At 40.8% G+C, this 23,808-nt stretch overlaps 1 protein-coding gene across 2 annotated transcripts in view; it reads left to right on the top strand.

Moving 5' to 3' along the window:
* Nucleotides 1-23,808, top strand: part of pik3r3b (phosphoinositide-3-kinase, regulatory subunit 3b (gamma)) — a 226,430-nt gene that overhangs the window by 104,697 nt on the left and 97,925 nt on the right. For both annotated transcript variants that reach the window (XM_044199321.1, XM_044199320.1), the window contains exons 6-7: nucleotides 2,610-2,802; nucleotides 4,408-4,493. In XM_044199321.1, coding sequence (XP_044055256.1) covers nucleotides 2,610-2,802; nucleotides 4,408-4,493 — 279 coding nt within the window. The remainder of the gene's footprint in view (nucleotides 1-2,609; nucleotides 2,803-4,407; nucleotides 4,494-23,808) is intronic.

The following is a 23,808-nucleotide window of genomic DNA, read 5'->3' as shown; positions in this document are numbered from 1 at the left end:
TTACTTATGTATCCCCCATTGCTGAGCCATTGCTGTGAATCTAACATACTTGCAAAACAAGAATAATGACAAAATACATACAGGAAAACTGAATGTTAATGATACACAAATTCAGTAAATTTGTGTATCATTAACATTGAGTATTCCTGTATGTATTTTGTATTGATGGACGTTCTTAGGGCCCACACACATACTACTGAGCAGATAAGGCGTGTAAAAAAAAAAAATCACTATATTAAAAAAAATAGACAAATCAATGTAATGCAATGAGCTGTGATCCAGTGTACGTTAAAAATGACAAGTTGCGGTTTTACGGAGAGTTATGTGCTGGACTATTTCTTGGCCATGAGCAATAACTTTGGGAATTCTCCACTGGTTGCCTGGCAACTTCACAGCGACAACATGGCTTGCCACTTTTTCGGCAAGAAAAGTGAATAAGCGTGTTTTCCAGAATGTCAAACTATTCCTTTAACATAACAAAAAGTCATTGTGTTAGTTTTTAATTACTTTCAGAGTTGTGTTAAATAATGATATAATGATCACAGTACAATTCCACTAAAATATTGAATTATTGCTTCACACATTAAACACAGTCACAGTCAATGAACAGAGGGAAAATTAAGATAAAAGGGAACAAACATTTAAAACGAGTATTTGATTTTGCAAAAGATGAGTCCTAATCAGGTTTGGTTGGAAAACTATGGCTTTAATTTCACTGTTCGGTCTCAATTAGTCAGTCTCACCAGCACAAACTTGATTATAAATTCAGACTTATACTATAAAAATACTGAATCTAAAAGAAGAACTTTGTTACAAATGGAATCCCTGAGCAGACAGCAGATTCAGACAGAGATAAATGGACTTGATCAGTCTGGTGTTCAGTGGCAGATCTGTGCTCTCCCACTGAGTTTCCCCCCGTCATAAACCCAGCACATAGCAGGCTCAAGGACAGATGTTTTCTTGTTTGCAGCTTGTTTGTGGTAAAGGACCTATGGTGAGAGCTCTTGTCAATACATCTGGTCCTCTTCAAACACGGCCCATTGTCTGAACCCTGGCTAATACAAGAAAAGGAGTCGTATTATCCCCTGCGCTGCCTAGCTGTGTCACTTTTACAAGCATTCGTATGCGAAGCCCCGTGACTTTTTTTTCTAAGCGTCTGTTAGCTGGCTAGCAGCTGGCTGCTGGACTGGGTCTGAATTCAAATCACTGATGTCCTGCCAAGGCCATACATCTCCTGAAAGCCGACAAGCAGTTGGCTACATGTTTGGATGGATATTGAATGCATGTGGCATCCAGGGTATCAGCTCAGATCTCCACCAAGCACGAAGACACAGAGATGCATGCACTTTCATCTTACTTTATACAGCATGGTTTTCTTTACTTCTGTAAAACAGCTGATGTGAACATAATGTAATGTTGGAACTAGGGGCAAACTGTTAGCTCCATCAAAAAGAAAAAATAAACCTTCCGACAACTCCAAAGCTGATGCTTACCTTAGATGATCACTGCGACAGTCCATCCACCTGTTATATGTGCTTTCTGATTTTGCACTTTGAAATCATTTAATAGTTTAACATAGTATAGTATAACAGTGTTTTTAAAGGTTAGGTTACTTTTTCCATGTACATATTGTTAGTAAATTATAGATTTAAAAGACTTAAAAACTTGCAGCATGTCTACACAAGATGTGTTCAGGCACAGTGTTGAGTGTAGTTCACCCGCGTTTTGGCAGTGCTCAGAGCCCAACACACAGTCACTGTAAGTACACGCATGAAACTCAAGATAATGGATTGAAGTGTAAACATACACTAGATCTGCTCCATCAGACGCGTGTGAGACGGACGACTAAAAATCACGACTGAAACGCATCCTGAGACATGCCGTTACACTTAAAGCTCCTACCGATCCTTTCAGCTTTCAGTTAAGGACAAGTTGACGTACTGATAAAGATGATGAGATGAAGGCTGATGGGAATAGATATTTCAGTTTAAATAAAAAACAATATTGCGTGAGCTGCTTTAGCTTCTTCCTCTAAAAACTTTCCTCATTACATACTTCTGCTTCAACAGAAAGACAAAGAATAGAAAAATAATAAAATAATAATAAAATTGGCTCACAATAATGCTACATGGTATGTGTTCAAAATTCATTTATTAGAGTAACATAGAGTAAATGATCAATCTTAAAGGGGAACAAAAGGCTGTGTGGGACCAGGATTACCGATTAATTAGAGGTGAATTAGTGCTGTCCTTTCAGATATGTAATCTTGTTTTTCTCTCTTGAGAATATTCATACAGCATTTCACACACTGATTTGTATTTCCTTTGTTGGTTGGTTAGCAAGGAAATCATTTGGATGGAAAACATTCACTGTAGAGCCAAAGAGACAGGTGCTTTTGTTTTGTGGCTGGCTAGGCTTCGTAGTTACAATGAAAGAAAATCTTAATGCTACAGCATACAACTGTATTTATCTCATGTCAGTTGTGATAGTGCAGTGGAGACAGAAATGAATGGGCACATAAAAGATGGAAAAAGAGCATTTGATGAAGCATTAATTCACCTGGTTTAATGGTGTAAAGAAACCATTCCGGTGTTGTTTTTGTCTTGTAGAGAGTCAGAGTGTGGAGGAGTGTGGGGAGAGGCTGAAGAGGATCCTGGAGTCTCCCAGCATCGCTCAGGCCAACCACCAGCTCCTGGTCCACCTCAGCAGACACCTGGCCCGGGTCAGCCAACACAGCAACGCCGGTCCCCGGCTGCTGGGACAGGCCTTTGCCGAGGCCGTCTTCAAGCACTCTCCTCTCAGGTACGCGGGCGTCACCCTTCATTCATTCCCTCATTCATTTACACATTAACTGAGTGCATTTTCTTATCCGTTTAAATCCTCTGCCGGTACAGCTAAAACATAGTTCATCCTTTAGCCTTCATTCTTATCAGTGCTCAAGGTGTAACTGCAGTCAACAGGTTCCACTTTAACATTGAGGAGGATTAAAACACATCCTCTTTTAACTTTGGTAAGAGGTATAAGAGACATAACACATTTCCAGATGTTCATATATAGAAAGCAAAGCAATCCCCGTGGAAGCACCACTTCACCTTCCGGCATTCAGGGTTATATGTATGGTTGTTAATGACAGTATCAGTCTCTGGGGGACAGGGAAACAATGACGCTTCCCTCAAGCAGGTAACTGGGAAAATAGAACAAACCTTGAGTAACAGAAGAGGTAACCCCCTTTCTGTGAACCGCTGGTTGTGGAAGTATTTAGGCAACAGCATTTTAACCTCTGTAATTGAGATACACCTTGGGAATTGTAGTTGACTGCTTTCCTACAGTTTTTATGTCCACAGGTTTGTATCTTTGACTTTTTATCAAAGAGCCAGATGTTTTCTAACACTGTTGTTCATTTTTTGCACTGCTGATTCACCTAGGAGAGTTTCATGTCCATCTGAGTCTTAAAGTGCTCTAACTCGAATGAAGGTGACTTTTATTTTTTTATTGCATAAAAAAAGCATTGATTATTCCAAACACTTCTCTTACAAAAGTCCCACAGCATTTGGGTGGAGAGGGTATTTCCATTTCTTTTCTACATTTGTGAATCAGCCAGCCAAAGAACTAAACATTTTGACTGAATGTAGGACACTGAAAGTGGCACTTTTTTAAAACTCCATCCACAACACCCCCATTTCCATGACAAAACTCAAATCAATTGAGCGATATTGACTTGATCCAGCGCAAAGACCTGATATTTCTGTAGTAAAACCTCTGCCCTTGCTAAAAGGAAAACCAAGCCTGATATTTGGCTTAGCTGGAATATCAACATCCTGCAGTATAAGAGCTGGATGTTTGAACACTGAGAGAATGGCATTAACAAGGCTGATGGTATTGTTTTGTTTCTCTGGACCCTGTACAAGCTCGCCTGCGTCTGTTTTTCCAGAAATTACTGAGGAATTTCTCCTTGTGGCGTTGTGTGCGGTGGAGATGTAGTGGATTTGGGGAGGTAGTCAGTGAGTCAGAAGCAGCGATTGTTTGCATAGCCTGGTCAAGCAATTCACCTCTGACGTGCACAACGGGCGGATAAAGGGCGGTGCAGCGCATCATAGCATGCCATGCCATTTCAACCAGATCCCATGTTAGCTTATTTCGTGTGTGTGGAAATGTTGATTAGTCTTAGATGGTTCTGGAGTGTAGACTTCATCTGCAAGTAATTTGACAGTCACACATATTCTACTGTTTGGGCTTCTTGTCAACACGTCTCATGAAAAGACCAAGACCAAAAAACATTTTTTATAAAATTGATCCTACCAACAAGTTTTGTGTGTATATCCAAATCCTGATTGAATACACATAGTTCAGTGGTGTCCTTTACAATTTGACCACAATTTCTGTTCATGTTTGTGTTTTTGTCAACAGTGCGGACGTGATCCCGGAGCATCACGTCAGGATCTTGGAGGCTCTAATCGCAACAGGAGGTCTCATGGAGATGCAGGCTGCGCCAGGTAGGATAATCAACATGCATGTGCACACAAACTTTCTCCCTTTTCCATCTATACACATCATATGCATACACTCTTTTATTCTTTCTCTTAGCAACCTTAATATTTGTTTGTAGGTGTATAACAGTATATTGTGGCATAATATTGTGCAATATGATCTCGCTTGGCTTGGATTTTTTTTGTGACACTGAAAAATCACACCAAAGCTTATCTTCTCTGTTTCTCAACACTAATACATGAAGTTCATTTTCCAAATGTTCTGCTCATTGACAAGGTGCCTGAAGTTTGTTTCTCAAGCGTATCACCATACATTTCTCACAGTGGAAACATGACATTCCCTTTCCCTTCCCCACTGCACCACAAACTGCAACGGAAAACACACTTTTGGTTTATGAATATGTGGAAAACACAAACATTTTGCCCAAGCTGCTGTGATAAATTGGGCATGAAGCATGAAATAACAGCTTTAGCTTGGCTCTTGTTTAGTTTAGTTGAATGTACAGAGTTTATGGTAACAATTCTCAGACCTCAGCATCATTCCTCCGAAAGCATAGAAAAACAACATAATTTCTTAGAAGGTTAAAAAGCTAAAAGGTTCTGGCCAAGGGAGAAACATCGTGAAGTATGATATGTGTAACTGGACGTCAGATCAGGCCACTTCGGACAAAAGCATATGTGATGAAAGTTATACTCCAGAGAGGCTGTATTTAGCAAAGTTAAAAAGGCTACCAAAAAGTCGCCTATATGTCACCTGACCATCGTTCTGCTCATCACAGTGTCCCCACAGAAAAAAAATGGTATCGAACGAGGAATCTTCTGCCTTTCTGGTTTAGACATCTCCCATTCAAAGAAAAAGTAAAAACGTTTACAGGTGTTATTAATAATTTTGGCATCACAAATATAATAAAAGCATCATATTGCCAACGTTGGACACCCTGATCCTTCGAGCTGCTGCCAGCGCAGGAGCTCAGCTGCTGAAGTGAGGTGAAGTGCTCAAGTAAACCAGGGATGTCAGAAGATTTTACACGGCCATCAGAACTGGCATGTAAATTGATGATTTAATCTACTGGCCATTGTGCCCTTGGCAGTTGCAAATCCATTATGAGAACAGCTGTATCATCCCTACATTTTCTGCTTTGCCCGTTGCTGGCGTGATTGAAAGAAAGGCTTATAATTTCAGATGGAATGGGTCCAAAACTGTTCAGCCAAAACTTGACTCTGGAGCATAAGCAACTTAGGAAGCATCATTTTGCCCCATAAACAGCATGTTGGGAGTTATGGAATCCATGTTACTCACATTAGATTAATTGAATCCTATTGGCTTAGAATTGAGGATACCCTCAACCTCAACCAGAACTTCTTCTGTTCAACTTCCAACAGCAAGGTTATTTATCATGGATCTTATCTCCCTTTCGTATACATCTCAAAACTTGGGAGAATTTTGAAGACTTGAAGAATTGTGACATTTGAAAGCACTGTCTAATTAGTCACTGCACATACAGCATACATATTTTCATTGGAAAAACACAAGATATATATGTACAAACTCATTCAGGCCTGTACTTCGGAAGCACAATAGCCTGGCATCGGCAGACTAATTCAGTTCATTTCCAAGGGGCATCATCAACGGGCGCAGACCAAAATGCCCCAGGACGCAATTGGATAGACCTACAACCAATCAGAGCAACAAACGTGTGATGTAGCATAGTTGGTAAATTAAACTTACCAAATCCTGTCAGAAGTACGGCAAACACATCTTTCTTATAAAGAAAGCTTTAAGTGCAGTTGTATGTTCTATTCTGGGTTCTGCTATTTAGACTGAATGAGAAAAAGTCAGTGGTAGGTTTATGGGGATAATACTTTTACTATGAGAAGATTTACCACAAGTGCTATCGTTGTTGCTTCTGGTGGAACATTTTCAAAGTCAGCTGGTTCACCTGATACCATATGAGGCTGTTTGGTCTGATACTTAATTTTTTGCTGATATCGTTTATCTGAACCAGTTTTTCTCTGATGCTGTTTTGACAAATACTGTATAGTCCAAGGCCACATTGGTTAATGTCCACTTTATTCCATTTCGGATGACTCTGAGAACTGATGCTGAGGTCTAAGAAATGTCCTAAAATGTTCACTGTAGCCGTGTTTATAGATCAGGGCACAAACATGTAGACTGCTGTAGCTTGGTTTTTTAGCAATACTAAAGAAGAACTTGCACAGGGACGCTTTAACCTGCATGTGAATCTTTGGTGTATGTCTGCAGAAATAAAATGCTGTGGAGAGATCAATCATGCTCTATGAGGACGAACGAAAGGTCAGATAGCAGGTGTGTGGCTGATTGCAAGGGCCAAGCCAGTCTGCTGAGGTCATTGTCTGTGGGTCAGTGCATGTATGTGTGTATAAAAATGTCAGTAGGTCAATGTGTGTGTGTGTGTGTGTGTGTGTGTAAGGTTGTACTAGTCTGTTGAGGGCCATGGTATTGAGGCCAGGGTCGACATATTGGTTACAGCAGTGATTATAGTGGCTGCACAGGGGTTGTGTTTCCTTTATATGGAGCAGTGGTTCATTTAGAGGTGATGTTGGCAAGGTGCTGGACTAATAATCAGATCAGAGTCCTATTTATGGTTAAAAAATGACCAGGCAAGGACATAACCTGGAACATCAGCTTTGTCCAACACCGGATAGATAGGCTGGAACTTGCCTCAGACATTTCTTTTGCCTAATTTTTTCCTTTGACACAGTGGATCATGGCCCTTTGAATAAACATATTCATTACATGATTATTATCAATGTCACAGCTGGTTACGTTTTTAGAGCCAGAACCTTTTCAGTTAAATTGCTAATTTCTCATCTACCTTAACTAGTATCTCTTGTGGCGTACTACAAGGTAGGCCCTCTTCTTTTCTTTCCATTCATGCTACTTCTTGGTCAGAAAATTATCCAGTTTCCCTTCTTTGAGGAATCATAATCAAATCTTGTTTCTAAAACGTATTTCTAATCAAGCTAAGACATCTTAATAGAGCCATTTCCAAAATTGCCACAGAAATCACAAGAAGCTAAACCATCAATAGAGACCTTACCTTTAAAGAAACAGTTGTGACCTTTTAAATCTGCTATGGAGTCAGAAATAGTTTTGGAGCTAGCGACTACTGACCCTTAGTTGCTCTGTATCTTAAGGCACTTTGGCATTGGCTTCAGCTTTCAGGTACAGTGGTGAATACTCATTCCAAAGCAGTGCAGCAGACAATCACAGACCACACACACAGCTCATAGAGCCACAAATCAGACTCAACCATAGGTGGGACTCCAGTGTCATTTGTTCGATTTTCATTTTTTCTGGGTGACACACAAAACGACAGGATAATGTCTGGAGAACGATCAATTATTCATGGAATAAACCTCTGTCCTGCTGGGTGGGGAGATAGAATGGATACATCAGGGGTCGGGGCTGGGCTGCCACAGGAGATTCGTGATTTTTCCTGATTCTGAATATCTTTTAAATGCAAATGTTAAAATGTAGCCTGATGGGAAACACACACAAGGACATTCAACATGCTCAGGTTTATTTAAAAATGTCTAAACACTGTTGACATTTCACAGGGCTTCTCGTCAGGGTGTCCAGGTTTTGTTTGTGCGTCCTCATTTGCTCATTGGATCGTTTCATCATGTTAGGAATTACAGTATTTTGGTATTGAACAGAAAGTTATGTGTGAAATAAAGTCAGTAAGCTACATTTAAATTAAGCAGGAGAGAAAAACTGAGAGCATGTGCATACACCTGTGTAATTACTTGTGTGTGTCTCATAGGTGTGTGTGTGTGTGTGTGTAATGGCAGACAAGCTTACATCACAGCAACAAAAGGACCAGAGGGAGCTGTTTTGTGCTGTCTTTGAAGTGTGTCTTTTGTAACATCCCTTACACAACCCTCTCTCAGTGGGGTGTCTGAATAAAGCCTCAGAACTGTAATCAGGGGAATGATGTGGGATATTGTACTGATGTAACAGACTTACACAGTTCTCCATCGTCGTTTATTCTCTCAGGATCTCGGTCTGCGTCTTATTTACACAGTCATATCATGAGTCTTGAGCATCCAGGTTTTGTCCAGACAAGAATTGTCTGCTTAACAAGGCAGGCGTGAATTCAGCCAGGCCGAGAGAACAAACTGAAGTCATTAAATATGACTGACAGATCTGAATATAAAACAGCAAAAGGTAACAAGAGTTGCATGTAAATGATAAAATGATGATACATGGCCACGCTTGAAGGCGGGATGAAAAGCTTGCTGTCATAGAGAGGGGTAAGACGCCGATGATTCGTACCAATGGAGATGAAGAGCAGCTAAAGAGACACGAACAGTGACTGATGTAGTTGTGTGAAGAACGAAAAAGAGCGTTTCAGAATGAACCTATTTTCACATGTGGTCAATCACTGCACAAAGTGGGAGTGATTATTGGATTGCCTATTTTGGAAACTTGTCGGGTGCATGCCGCCAACTCCATCATTGGAAAGGGAGTTTCACATGCTGTTGGATGATCCAACAAGCACTTGTTTTGAACCATACTGAGGCGTCCCAAGACATGTTGGAGTATCACAAATGAACAACCCTGTCTCCTAGAAATTGCATTTATATAGTACTAAATAGTTTTCCCAGTTACTTTGTGGTGGCAAATGTAATCGCTGCACTCTGAATTACAAGTTTGCCCTGAAATACAATAATTCTGGAGTCTCTGTATGATTATGCCATTTTCAGAACCTGGCAACGCTGATCAGCACTAACATTGAGATGTTCAGTCATTTAATGGTTCAAGGTGTGGGTGCGTGTGTTTAGATCATGTTGCTGTTTCAGTGGCCGGACAGGGTGACTGCCTGTCTGACTGAGCTTCCCTTTGCTTGATGAATGCAGACGGAGGAAGACGGAGGAAGACGGGGGGGGGCAGAGAGAGGCAGGCTAAAACAGGGAGGTCAGGTTCATGTGTGAGCATTTTTCTTACCCATTACCTCCCCTGCCACCCCTGCAGACAGCATTAGTGGAGGTCAAGGGTTAGTGCCTGTTGGCGGTATGTTAACCCCTTAACAGAGGTTTGTGACTGTGTGTGTGTGTGTGTGTGTGTGGATGCCCATTGACCTCTCAGGAGAGCTGCCCTCCAAGCCATGTTCTCCAAATGGAGTCTGAATATACGACCGGTACTGCTCCACCTGAGTGCTCCTACTCGGGCATCTCTCCACAATGTGTGTGTGTGTGTGTGTGTGCGTGCGCGCTTGGCTCTCTATGTGCACATTACTTGCATGTGAAGCCTCAGTCTTGTCCAGCCAATCTGTCAACCAGCACGCTAGAATCAGTAGGAAAAAAGGGAGGATTGTAAACTCCCAAACACACCCATTCACATTCTGGCCCTCTCTTTCTGCTTTTGTTATGAGCTGTTTTCCTTCCCAGGCACGCAAACCGTGCCCGCAGCTTGGCAAGAATACGACATACACTAACTCACACATACTCACACACACACTGACACTTACACTGCACAGACTGGTTCTCTCTGCTCTCTCAGGCAATTTATTTGGCTGGTAATGTAGCCGAGGAGGGTTCGGTGGTAAAATCTATTGCTCAGGGACTTCATCAGAAAACTGGCTGGTGTTACGGCTGACATTGTCTCCCTCTGTTCACATCATTATAGCCCTCTGTTCAGATTCTTCCTTCTGTGTCTCGCTGGTTTTGTCCAAAGTTCAAAAATACACCTAAGAGCACCTCTACAGCTCATGAATTAACACGTTGTATTTTGTTTGTTTAACCTGTGTATGACCAAAAATCTAAAAATGACAAATTTTGGTTTTAGGGTTTCCCCCAGGTTACAGCAATTGATAGTAATAGTCCACCTGATCAATATGAACTTTAAACTAATTTCTACTCGATGCAGACTTTTGAGTGCAATGTGTATCTAACTGGTGAGTATCAAGCTAACTTTAGCCTGTTGTCTGACCTGCAGTGCAACTGTGAGGGGTTTTTCTCACAATCTGCAGGTTTCCTTTTTACCAGACATTGCAGTGTGCCGCTCTGATTAATTACTGTTAAGTGAACGTATCATGTCAGTCCCCTGCTGATTCTGACATATCTTGTTATCAATATAGTCACTACAGGTTAGGTTTGGTCCCTGTAAAGGCACAATGGTACCAACCCTGGCAACCTCACTGTGATGACAAGAGTCTGAGATGCTGCGCACAGTTATTTCCCAAGAAATAGTCCCAGCGTAAATATCCCCCTAAAACCACAAATTGTCATTTTTACATTTCTGTGTGCAGATTAAACACCAGGATACGTGTTGATAAGTCAGCTTAAGAGTTTTTTGTAAAGCTGAAACAATTAATGAATTTGATTCATCACTTAGTTGTTGACAAAATAATGTAGTCAATCCATTTTACAGTATTTGCTGACATGTTATAGACCACGTGATTCATCAATTTAGTAAGAAATTGGTATTGACCGATAATATAAAAATATAATATTTGCAGGCCCTTGTTGGAAGACATTTTTTTCTCTTTGGACAGAGCCAGGCTGGCTGTTTCCCCCAGCTTCCAGTATTTATGCTAAGCTGGGCCAAACACATCCAGCTCTGTATTTAACACACAGATATGAGATTGATATTTCATCTTAATTGGAAAGAAAGCAAATAAGCATATTTCCCAAAATGTTGAACTAGCATTTTGATATAAAAACCAATGAAGGGAAATCAGAAATCTAAAGCCCCTCAGCTGCTAATGTGTGAATGACCTGTATAAATACATAAACTGTATGTGTGTGTCAGTTCAGTAGCCAATGGAGTGAGTGTGTGTCCTGACTCTATCCCATTGGGAGGAAAGTGCCAGCTTAACATTCAGTATAATCCTACTGTACGGGGTCAGCAACAGGGCGCACACAGACACACACCAGCGTATCTGAGTATGTGTAGGGGATCATTATTGTATAATATGATTAAGGTCAAGCAAGTACTGAGCTTTTAGCTTGTGTATTTATTAGTATTTGGCATGTTTGTGGGTCTCTGTCCAGCCTGTGCTCCTTCAGCTGCACACAATTACATGGCTCAATGTACCAGCTAATAACACAAACACATGCACACACAATGCAATCTATCCATTCTCCCATTTTTTAAACTTCTATTTCATAAAATTCCCATGTCGTCGTTTTGGATAGAGAGGCTCTGATTGCGGGTGAATTGAGGGTTACACTGGGAGAGATTCATTTTTGTAATACTTACAAAAATGAATCTCAACAGGGGTTTTGTTTTGCACCGCAGACCGTTTTTATATTCACAATGTTGAAAATGTTCTTGTGGAGCTATGTTGGCTAAATATTGGGATATTATAATACACATGGCACATTAGGCCTTTCCTCCCTCCTCAAAAAGAAACTCAAGCAACATTTGTTTTTGTTTGCTAGCTCATGTTAGCTAGTTGCAACAGTCATAAGAAGAGATCGTGTCGCAAAGTGGGTGATGATGGACAGATAACCTACTTCAGTTCAAAATCAGTATCCTGTTAAAGGCATTTAATGAAAAATGCAGCACGGACAGAACACGGCAAGTTCAAGCTCATTACCCCACAAATTATTATTCACCTTGGTTTTGTTTTTTGTTTTTCCTGAATCACATTGTTTTGTTGCAGCCCAGTAGCAAATGTTCTGTGGCTCGATGGCTGGAAACGTCTGCTTTTTAATAATGAATAAACTTGCATTAAAATCCAAACACTGCGTTAAGATTGAAAGCTAATTTCTTAAGGTTTTTACTGATCCTCCTACAAAAACATTTTACCTGGATTTTACTGAGATCCACTTTGGATCTTTTAAGATCACCAAGCAGATCTTCCCTCTCTCTAGCTTTCTTTCTTTCTTTCTTTCATCATATCATGATGTCAGGGGTCACAATACAGCGTGAGATGAAGGTAATGGCCTTTGAAATGACTTTGTTAGTCCCAACATGAGGTCGGGGGGGGGGGGGTCATAAAACATTCACACACACACACAAACAGAGTCAGGGTCACTGCTGTCAATCTAAGGTGGTCATGAAATCGTGAAAGCCCTGATATGAACAAGTACCTCCTGATAATGTTCCTGATAAGGTTAATGATGTCACCAATTTGCACTGTTTGTCAATGTAGTTGTAATTTTCATCAAACTATTGGTTTCATCAATATGTGTGGACAGCCCTGTCCAGAGATACATAGTTGGTTTGTTCCAGGCCCTTTAGTTCCAATGAAGGAAAGCCTTATTGCTACAGCATACAATTATATTTTAGACAACAGTTTGCTTCCAACCTTTAGTCAACAGTTTGTGCTTGTCCCTTTCCCATTTCAACATGACAATGCCCCCGTGACAAAACCAGGTCCATAAAGAAATGGTTTTCCCAGTTTGATGTGGAAGAACTTGACTGACACAACTGCCATCTTGTTCCTCTTAGCACTGGTTGTTTCTTTTAGTTTGCTTATTATGAATTCAAGCCCTATTTGTCACAACCATTCAGAATTCCCTATATAATTGCATCCAAAACAGAATCCTATATAGACATACCCTCCATGGTGAAAGTCATTGTCCTGGAACTCACTTGGTTTTCTTAGCTGGCTTCATTCGGCTAAATTTCCAAATACAGAACTACAGATAGCGAACAAAAACAAGGTCATGCCCTCTAAGTGTAGCAGATAGGCTAACCAGGCAGTTAGTGTCCAACATTTTTAGCCATGTTAGTCGAGTGATTCTAAGGATAGCAATTCGGCCAGTCTGTCAGTCCACCACTTTGGTCCAGACTGGCAGACCTCCACAACTATTGGATCTGTTGCCATGAAATTTGGTACAGACATTCATGGTCCCCTCAGGATGAATTGTTATAACTTTGATGAACCCTTAATTTTTCATCTAGCTCTATCATCAGGTCAACTTCACCTTGTCCAGTACTTTGGTTTATGACCAAATACCTGCTAAACTAAACCCACATTTAGCCACATTTAAATGGTTCAAATTCAGCAATGAAGTCCTCTTCCCCACAACACAGCACCATCCCTCAGTCCTACACAGCCTTATCCCTCAGCTCAGTCTCTATTAGAAGATTATCTTATAATACCCGTCATCCAGCACACTGCTCTCTGGTTGAGTTGTTTTATGATGTATTCTGGGAAAAAGCACTCCTCTGGTTAATGTCCAAATTCTACTGTAATGTGCTCATGTAAAGCTTGAATTAACATCAGTCAGCCCCTGGCTCCTATGTTTATCCCTTCATTTGTAATTTTAAAGATCATAAGGTCTCAGAAGCTACACTTCCTGCCGTGTACTGCCCCTGTCTTATTATCATGTTTCTTTTAGCCCTTAATTAACATGTAATGTTATATACATTTTCAATCTAACATATATATCAATATCGGAAAATATCCTTATTAATATTGTGATTTTGTTTTCAACTAAAAAAATATATAAATTCTAGGTGGTATTTACATTGTGCCTCCCCCCCCCTCTCAAAACCTAACACGGCAGCGTCTAAAGTCTGGTTCTGTGCAAAGTTTCTGCCTCTTAAAGGAAGTTTTTCCTTGCCAGTGTCGCCAAATGCTTGCTCATGGTGTTGGGTCTCTGTAATTAATATTATAAAGAGTATGGTCTAGACCTGCTCTATAGGAAAAGTGCAATGAGATAACTTCTGTTATGAATTGGCGCTATATAAATAAATTGAATTGAATTTAATTGAACTATATTGCCCAACCCTATGTGCTGATATTGCTGTTATGCAACTTCATTCAGAACTACGGAACAAGTTGATTTTCTCTAAACACAGGCAGTACCGGCTAAGCATGGTTTTGGTAATTTGCAGGTGAAAAGACATCTAGACGTCAGGTTAAAACTCCACTAATTCTGATTGGGAAAAAAGGTCTTGAGATGTGTAGGTTACATATAATCTTTGTTTAAACAGTAATTATTGATTGATCCAATTGTGTTCTGTCTGACAGTCTTCTGTTGTCCATCTGTCCATCATTGCAATCAATTTGGGTAGATTTTCCGTTTGGCGGCTATACGCCACACTGGCGGGTAAATGTTTGTACCAAAATAGTCATGTAATAACAAAATCTGCTGAGAGTCTCTACCGCGTTTTGGTGTCATTTACGGGCGTGCTGCTTCTGTTCTCTGCTGTCTGTGTCGGAGTTTGACAAACAATCAATGTTAACTATTGGTTTCACACAGGAAATTAACCCCTTTCTTCTGTGTGAAAGCCTTGTGTTTGACCCATTACTTTTATGTTTAAGTACATTTAATAGCAAATACTTTAGGAGAATTTTGAGATCAAGACTTCTTGAGTTGCATTCAGGTCTGAATTGATTAACCGTTGATCAATATATTGAAATAATTTTGCTTCAAATTTTGCTCTGGCCTCTTTAAATCATAATACCTTATTATCTCAATGAAATGTACTGAAACAAATGTATATGTGACACAAAAAGGCAATTTATTATTTTGTCCAGTAAAAAATATGCTTGGCCAGTGGATACCAGTCCCAGACACTGGTCATTCTTAACATATTTTACCTCCGCTCTCTGTGTGTTATCTGACCACCCTGCTCCTCACCCGTGTGTTAAATACAGTGGACTCATAGTTCGAATTTAGTTTTGTGTTCAGTACCAAAATATCAGACCTTGTCTTGGGATGCAACCTCATTACAACAGAGTACTGCTCATATTGCATCATGTCTCACCAGTAAGAACCCTACAGACTTTTTAGTATGTGGATGCTCAGTGAAGGGAGCTCTGAAGTCGAGGCAATCTACTACTGAGAGAAGAATCTGTTACAGTAGAGAATCATAATAACATACTGCAAAAACTTCCAAGGAGTGAGCTGCAATTATTTCACTGGCAGTTTACGGTTAAATGATTTATTTTTCTCCACGCAAGTCATCAATAATGCATTGAACTTATGACCAAAAGTTATAATGATGCACATAACTACATGATAAAATGAAAATGAAACATGATTATCTCATGTAGCAATTCAAAAAGCTTGTTTTTGCTTCAGCTTGGGGGGATGACATGTGAGCATACATGCACGCATTCATAGGCGTGTGCATGTGATCGACTGTCCAGCTCTCCTGTGAACAGACGTGTAGTTTCCACCAGCTGTACATGAGACATTTGCTCCACTGAAGGGCAAATGTGATGTAAAGAATATGAGGCAGGGATGGATGGGTGAGCTGAAACCAGCCGTGAATACCAATGTGCTGCCTCCTGTATATGTCTCTGTCTGCCACCACCTCTCTCTCTTTCTTCCTAGCTCTTTCTCTTTGTTCAGCCTTACTTCTCTTTCTCTGACATCACCTGAAGGGGCCAGAGGCAGTCAGAGCAGCAGTGTTCTCTAAAACATCTGTTATCTCTGCTCCAGAATAAGAAAGGACTCTCAGAATGACAGGATTGTTTGACCAGGTTCAACCAGAAACATACAGTTTATGTAAGATAATACCCAACTAGCCTACGCACTGCAAACTCATGCAGCACTGTTCTTAACATCCCTGTGGAGGTAGAACACCTGAGTCCTCAAGGGGGCAACACCATTTGGGCCCAGAGTGTCACATACATTCAGAAAGTACTCTGAATTATTACAATTTTAGCCATTAGATTCAATAAAGATTTTAAAGTTTCACAGCCCAGTGTGTAACATTTAGGAGGACAAGTATACAGATGATGTAAACTGATTTATTTTATCATGGATGGGTTTTTTTTTTCTTTGCAGTGTAGCTGGCCGTAGAGGATGCTGGGAGAAAGGTAAAAAGGAGGATGGATATAGAGGGAGGGGAGAAAAAGAGGACCTTACAAACATCTACTTATCCCTAGATGTTCCTCCATCAGTTTATCCCTAAACTTAGCATAAACAATTCGTCACCTAGGTTAGCTAAGAGAGGCCTAATTCACATCATCTGGAGTCGTGAAACCCCGGAGGCTGAATTCACAAAGCCTTCCAAGGCTGAGAGCTGCGCCAAACTGACCAATTTAGGAGTAAAATTCAACAAAATAAAAGGCAGGATGAAGTGCTTTGTGCATGCTGATCAGCCCACTATGTGGCCAGCTGTTCCCAGAGCTGCCCAGAGGTAAAGAAAACCGACTCATTAGTAATTCAAATCGGGCTGAGTCAGGAGGAGAAAACAGTAGGTCTGATTTAAAAACAGAATTATTACTGCTGAAAAACAACAGATCCCCAGTGAAATGTGGAGGGAGAGAGGAGAGAAGATGTAGTGAGGCAAAAACAGACAAACAGACTTGGAGAGAGAAACATAAATATGGATGCAACCTGATACCATGACCCTGTGTTGAAAATACAGCATGTTTCCAAAAAACTGATGGCGAACCTGATGTTCAGAGATATCCCTTATATGACAGTTAAAGTGATACTCTGCCCAAAATCTACTGTGAGCCATGAGCATGTATTTATGTATGTGTGTGCATGTGAGCAAAAGAGAAAACTAAAAAAAGACTATTTTCAAGTCTACAGAGGTTAAGTCTTCTTAAAGGCCCTGTGTGTAGGATTTAGTGGCATCTAGCAGTAAAATTTCAGTTTGCAACCATTTGAATACCGCTTGCCTCACCTTCCCCTTCCAAGTATGTAGGAGAAACGGTGGCCGCGAAAACGCAAACGGCCCGGTCTAGAGCCAGTGTTTGGTTTGTCTGTTCTGGGCTACTGTAGAAACATGGCGGTGTAACATGGCAGCCTCCATGGAAGGGGACCCGCTCCCTATGTAGATAAAAACATCTTATTCTAAGGTAATGTTTTTCTTCTTTTTTGGCCATTGGGGGGCAGAAGAACATGTTGACACACATTGTCCTGACATATCTTTTCACAGGGGTACTTCAAGGATCACTGTTGGTCTCCTTCTCTTCTCAATATACACCACCTCCAATTATCCAATGACCTGGTTCCTCTTATCATTGCTATGCTGATGACACCCTGCTATATCCATCTGCATTGCATATTGTCTGTGTATCCAAAGCCTGATATATCTTATTCCTCTGTGCCATAGAGCACCATTGTTGCCCAAAAACTATTAAAAACACATCAGTGAGCAACAATGTAGTTTGTTTTTATTGAATCCCACATACACCATCCCACTGCCAGAAATACACAACAAATGTGGATTAATCCGCTGCTGAAAATAGTCCACAACAAATGCACCATTTCCTCCTGTCTGAGTAACATTTGCTGTGTCCAGCACCTGACACATTGTTGGTTTGGGTATTTTCATGATTTGTTGACAATAGTAAAAATATAGAATGAAGTCAACCTTGTCCTTTAACATTAGAATTTTTAACATCTTCACATTCAACAGACAACAAAGGGACTTGGATTTTTTTTTTCCACATCCTGACTTTGCAGCCTCCACCACCTGACCTGCTGTGTTGTTTTACAGGCTCGACAAGTTACGGCAACACACTTTAACAGCTAATCTGTAGCAAGCTGCCCTGCAAGCCTGCTGTGCTCTGCTTGCTCAACCACACGGAAAGTTATAGAGCCCCATTATGATGCTCTATCAAGCCCCTCATATTGCTTGAAGGTCAAGGGCACTTTATATGAAGGATATGAAATCAGCCTGATATTATAAGGACTGAGATGGATAAAAGAGAGAGAGAGAAAGAGAGAGAGAGTCATTTCCCTCCTTAGGTTCCTATAAAGAGACGATCTCACCTTTCCTCTGATGCTGGGAGGTTTATGGGCAGCCGGGGAGCTGTAATTGGTGGCTGGCAGGCCAAGCTTTGAGGCAGCAGGACTACGGGTGACTGTAATCTGCTGGATCTTATGGCACACATACATGTGGTTGCATATGTGCTGTAGCTACACGCACACACACAACCAGGCCACATGTTCTGATGTGTTTGTGGTGCCTTTGAGGGATCAAGAGTAATGAGTTTTGTATTCTCAATAGAAAAAATCTTTCCTTATCTTCTGTCTCAGACAAAGAGACATGTTTATTATATTTTAAGGCTGTGGAGAGTTTAATTCACTAACTTTTATAAGCAGACAGTGGTTCAGTGGTGAAAAATATACATTATACCATAGGGTTTCCCACATTTTGTTAGATATGATAAATATGATATACATGAAGCATGGTTTAATCCGACTGACCACCGTCAGCCTTTCTGGAATGCTCCACCTCCTTATATAAGTGACCTTGGAAAGGTACGGTGTCTTGGCACACAGAGGTGATGTAATTCAGTTTGTCTTAATGGCATATGACCTAAAAAGCATCATACAAACAATAATGTGAAGCCATTTGTGACAAAATGAAAGGTTGAAAAAGTTGAAAGTTAAAAAATGAAGGCTAAGGCTGGGTATTCAACATTATCAGTTATATGATGATGATCAGTGTTGTGCATGAACGTGGTCAAAGAGCGCTGTTCATTGAACGCGCTCATATTTTTGATGAATGGTGAACTGACTGTATCCGTTTGAAACTGATGAACGTGAGCTAACGCTTGTGAAGTATTAACTTGCACAACACTGATGATGATATTAACAAAGTGTATTGCTATGAACTTCAATTTGGATATATCGGTGATTGTGGCAACATTTTCCACATCATATAGATAAAAATGTTCCTTTTCATATTGTGATATTGATCTCAACCACTTTCACAGCCATAGTCCTGGTCATTCCTCTGGTCTTATTCTCATAGTTTTTGTCTATTATTTCTATCAGTTATGATAATGTACTCATCAATTTAACCTCTGAGATCTGGCAACATGGTGACATTACTAAAAAGAAGTCACACTGGGCATAAAACAAGCAGTCATTCGTTTTGTGCAAAATTTCAAACTGGTTTAATATTTCCATGCATCTGGACGGCTGTGTAATTTTTGGAGTAAAACCGAGATAGCCAATAAGAAGAAAAACTGACAAGCAGGAAGAAATGGTGGGGTGCTCCTGGTGTAGCTCAAAGGGTTGATGGACAGCTGAAATGTGGCAAGATGCACATAATGCATCATTAACACCATTCATATTGCCAGTGAGTTAGAGTGTGTGTGTGAGAGAGAGAGAGGTAGGTGACATCAGGCAGTGTGTGATGCAGTGTTATTTTCTGATATTGGTGTGAATCTGTTTGTGATTACAGAGAAGAAAATCTGTGAAATGATGCAACCTGATATCAAAATAGAGCCTTAACATTCTGTACTTTCACTGTTTATTGTATTTTTAAAATTTCTTAGAGGGTCTGATCTGCAGCATAATCAGAAATTCTTATATTTTCGTTCTTACAGCAACTTTCTGATGCGTGGGAAAATACAATCAATATGTGAAAATAAATTTAAACTTAATCTATTCCGTTTCAGAAATCGGAGTGTTTTGTCAGTGAAAATGTCTGAAACAGTAAAACGAGGAGCCTTACCTGTGTGTCTCAGCCTGGTGGTCAGTGTTTGTGTCCAGCAAGCTGCTCTGACCTCATCTCTGGCGTGGACTCAGACCCTGCAGTTAACGGCAGATGTCCTTTGCTTCTCCTCTTTCACCTTCTCTCTCTATCTCTTCTCTTTTTTCTCTATCCGTCCCTGCTTTGCTGTGTTTTTCTCCTCTCCTTCTTTGTTGTCCTATCTTTGTCTTCCTAGCTGATTTTGTCCTGCATCCCTCAACACCTCGATTCAAATTTACATCCTCCTCTGCCCTCTCTCCTGGACTTCACTTCACTGTCTCAGTCAGCCTTCCAAAAGGTATATGAGCATTATATGATCTGCCGCCTCTGTGATTGAGGTTTGATTAAGTTTAGGCAGCAGCTTAGCACTTAAGTCTTGCTTCTGTGCAAATGCAGTCTCAGTGGCCCTCCTTCCCATTTATTCTCACGCATGTACAAATAACTTAATTGACCCTCAAAAGATCTGCGATACTGTTTGTGCTTCAGTCTGCAAAATCTGAAATCTAAGGATATTTCAACATACTCTACAATACTGTGCGATACTTTTGCAATAATGTTGGTTTGGAGAGACAACATTATAGAAGATTATTCCGTCGTTGGTTGCTTAGGAAGTTGTGCTCAGTCTTGATGTTAGTGTTGAAAATCTCCTGTCAGTGTGAAGTGCTGCAGATGACTGCTTGAAATTACTTTCAGTAGCCACTTGATAAGCTAATTTTTTCTGACATCCTTAGTAACATGAGTAGATGATGACAGATCTGCAGCTGATCCACTCTCTGTGGCTGTTTATGAAACTGAGGGTAATGCTGTTTCGTTTATCAGCAAGCTAACTATTATGACACAAAAAATAATCATTCAAACTATTCTTTCAGCTATTGATAATAAGAATTATGATGGTAACATTTGAAAATACTGATAAAAACAAACTTTTAATTCCAGACTTCTTAAGGACCCTCTCCTATGTAGTTAGTTCTGCTTTTCCAGTACTACGATGCAACTAAAGGCGGGGACACACATTTCGACTGTAAGCTGATTGTGAATGTTACCAACTACAGATCGGTCCAAGTTGGACCCGGTCTGTTCCAGTCTGGGTCAGTTGGTGTTGACAGTCGGCAGAAAAAACATATAGTGTGTGATATGTAAAGATTCAGTCTTTAGATCCAGTCACTGCCAGTTGTTCTCATAAAGATTTTTTAAAACATGTTTGATATTTGCAACTGACATTGGCAACCGATGATGTCACTTGTGTGTTGCCCAAGGGAGACATACCGGTAAACAAACAAAAGAAGAATGGCAATTCCTCCAATTCCCTTTGTAGGCTATACAGTCCACGTTGCACACGCCTCTCCATTCTCCTCTCACCCAAAGCAGCTGGTTGCCGTCCATGTTGCAACAATTAGGGTAATCTACCGCCAGAACTCCAGTCATTTCTTACCAGTCGTTCAGTGTGTTGTCTAGTGTATTTACTCAGTCGTAAGGTTTATGCTCCTTCCTGACTGACAAAGGCTAAACTCCTTAATGTGTGGTTTGTCAGTCTTTGTAGGTTTTGGCTAGTCTTCAGGTTTGTCCCAAGCTTACGTTTGGGCACAAAAATTTGACGTGGCAAACTAGGTGGCAAGATATGACCCACAGACTTACTGTCAAAGTTATATGCTTTGTGCATCCAACGACAAAATGTCAATTACTGTAAGAGGTTTTGTGCCGCTATAACAATGTCACACTACTTCCTGCTTTGCTACTGAGGGAAAAGAGGCATTATTTACATTATTGCAAGAGGTTACTTGTCAGGAAGGTGTAAACATAGATAATTTGAAGCATATGAAAAATGACCATAGTGGTGTTTCCACATTATCCGAATCAGAATCAGGAATACTTTATTGATCCCCGAGTGGAAACTCTTTTGCTACAGCAGTTCACTATCATGTCAGTGCACACAGGAATAGAAGTACTAAGCAAAAAAATATATAATACACTATAATACAGGTCAGAAAATAAATTAAGTACCAAGTGGGTATAAGTATAAAATAAAATAAGTGTGAAGTACAAAGTGGGTTTACCGGTTGATGATGATAATACGATATAAGGCAATAGTGCATGAACTGCCAAGTTAAGTGTAGCTTATTAAGATTATAATGAGACAGAGGATAATGCACAGCAGTAATAGAGGTATGAATAAATATCAATATCAATAAATAGGGAATTTTAAACTGAAAAGGGTATATTGCACAGGAGTATTAACACAGAATATTGCACAATTATGACAAGTATTGCAGAGATGTAATGATCAATGTCCAGTTTAATGACTTAGGGTCATACAGACTAACACTTAGAGGGAGGAAATAAAGAGTTTGATGGCCACAGTCAGGAATGACTTCCTGTGGCGCTCTGTGGTGCTTTTGGGGGGGATGAGTCTTTCGCTGAAGGTACTCCTTTGTTTGACCAGCACGTCATGGAGTGGGTGGGAGACACTGTCCAAGAGCTGTTCTGAACTGAACTGTTCTGCTGGAGTTTCCACTTCAGCTTCCTCCTGTACTTCTCCTTTGCCTCCCTGATCTTCACCTTCAGGTCAGCGTGGATTGCCCTCACCTCCTCCCCATTACCATCAGTAAAGTCCCTCCTCTTGGCATTCAGGATGTCTTTGATGTCCTTTGTTACCCACGGTTTGTTATTTGGATAACGATGGACCATCTTAGTTGGGACATTGCAGTCCACACAGAAGTTAATGTAGCCAGTAATGCACTCAGTAAGCCCGTCAATGTCCTCTCCATGAGGCTCACAGAATGCATCCCAGTTTGTCACTTCAAAACATTCCTGCAGTGTCTCATAGGCCTCCTCCGACCATCTCCTCACTGCCCTTGTGGTCGCAGGCTGCCTTTTAACCAGAGGCACATAGCAGGGTTTGAGGTAAACCAGGTTGTGGTCTGACCTACCCGGGGGGGGGCTATATGCATCCTTAACGTTAGCATACAGCAGGTCCAGTGTCCTCTCCTCTCTAGTAGGACAATTCACATACTGGGTGTCAGTGTTATTGAAACACTGACATGGTTGAAGTCACCTGAGATTAATATGAGTGCACTCGGGTGTTGAGTCTGTAGTTGTGCTATGGTGGTGTGAATGGCGTTGCTCACCGATGCCGAGTTAGCAGAGGGGGGGATGTAAACAGACACAACAATGGCATGTGAGAATTCACGTGGCAGATAATATGGCCCACAGCTTACAGTTCAATGTCTGGGCTACAGATACTCAGCTTGATAGTAACGTCCATTTTATTCGCAAGCGATCTCACGTTGCCCATTACGAGAGAAGGCAGACATGGCTTAAATCTCTTGTTTTTAAGTCTCTTTTGTCTGCACCCCTCTCTCTTCCCTCGCCTATTTGTTCCACCTCTGCATCCTCGGTGTGTCCTCCTCCAGATCTCAGTGGGGACGTCGGTTGTCCTGGGCGCCATGCTGCTCGGCTTCAGCGCGATCATCTGCAGCGGTGCCCTGACCAAGTAGTAGGAGAAGAAGTTCCACAGCGAAAAAAGTACTAAAACACTTTCTACTTTCATTTTCGTAAAGAGCATAGTTTAAATTATACTTACACACAAGTTACCCAAGTTTGGAAGAAAAAGGAAAGCTAAAAGTTGGAAAAAGTAAGACGACGAGACGGAGGCAGCATGCACATTGGCACATGCGCACTCAACTCAATTCATTAGGCAATGAAAACCATATGAGATAAACATAATACAATGACAAACTCCTTCAGCAGCTCTGTGACATGTAAACCAATCAAACGTGTCCTCAGTTGGCCCTCAGTGAACTCCTCATTGTGGTGCGACTTATCAGGCGGCTGAGAGCGGCTGATCTGTCCCGAGCCCAAAGCTGTGTTCAAGGACCTGATTAAATTAGCTTTCCAATGAGCCCAGTGTGCACACTTTAATTC

This window comes from Siniperca chuatsi, linkage group LG6 (genome assembly GCF_020085105.1).
Source record: "Siniperca chuatsi isolate FFG_IHB_CAS linkage group LG6, ASM2008510v1, whole genome shotgun sequence".
Lineage (NCBI taxonomy): Eukaryota > Metazoa > Chordata > Actinopteri > Centrarchiformes > Sinipercidae > Siniperca > Siniperca chuatsi.
Note: the sequence above shows the minus strand (reverse complement) of the source record. Positions and strands in the feature narration are given on the sequence as shown.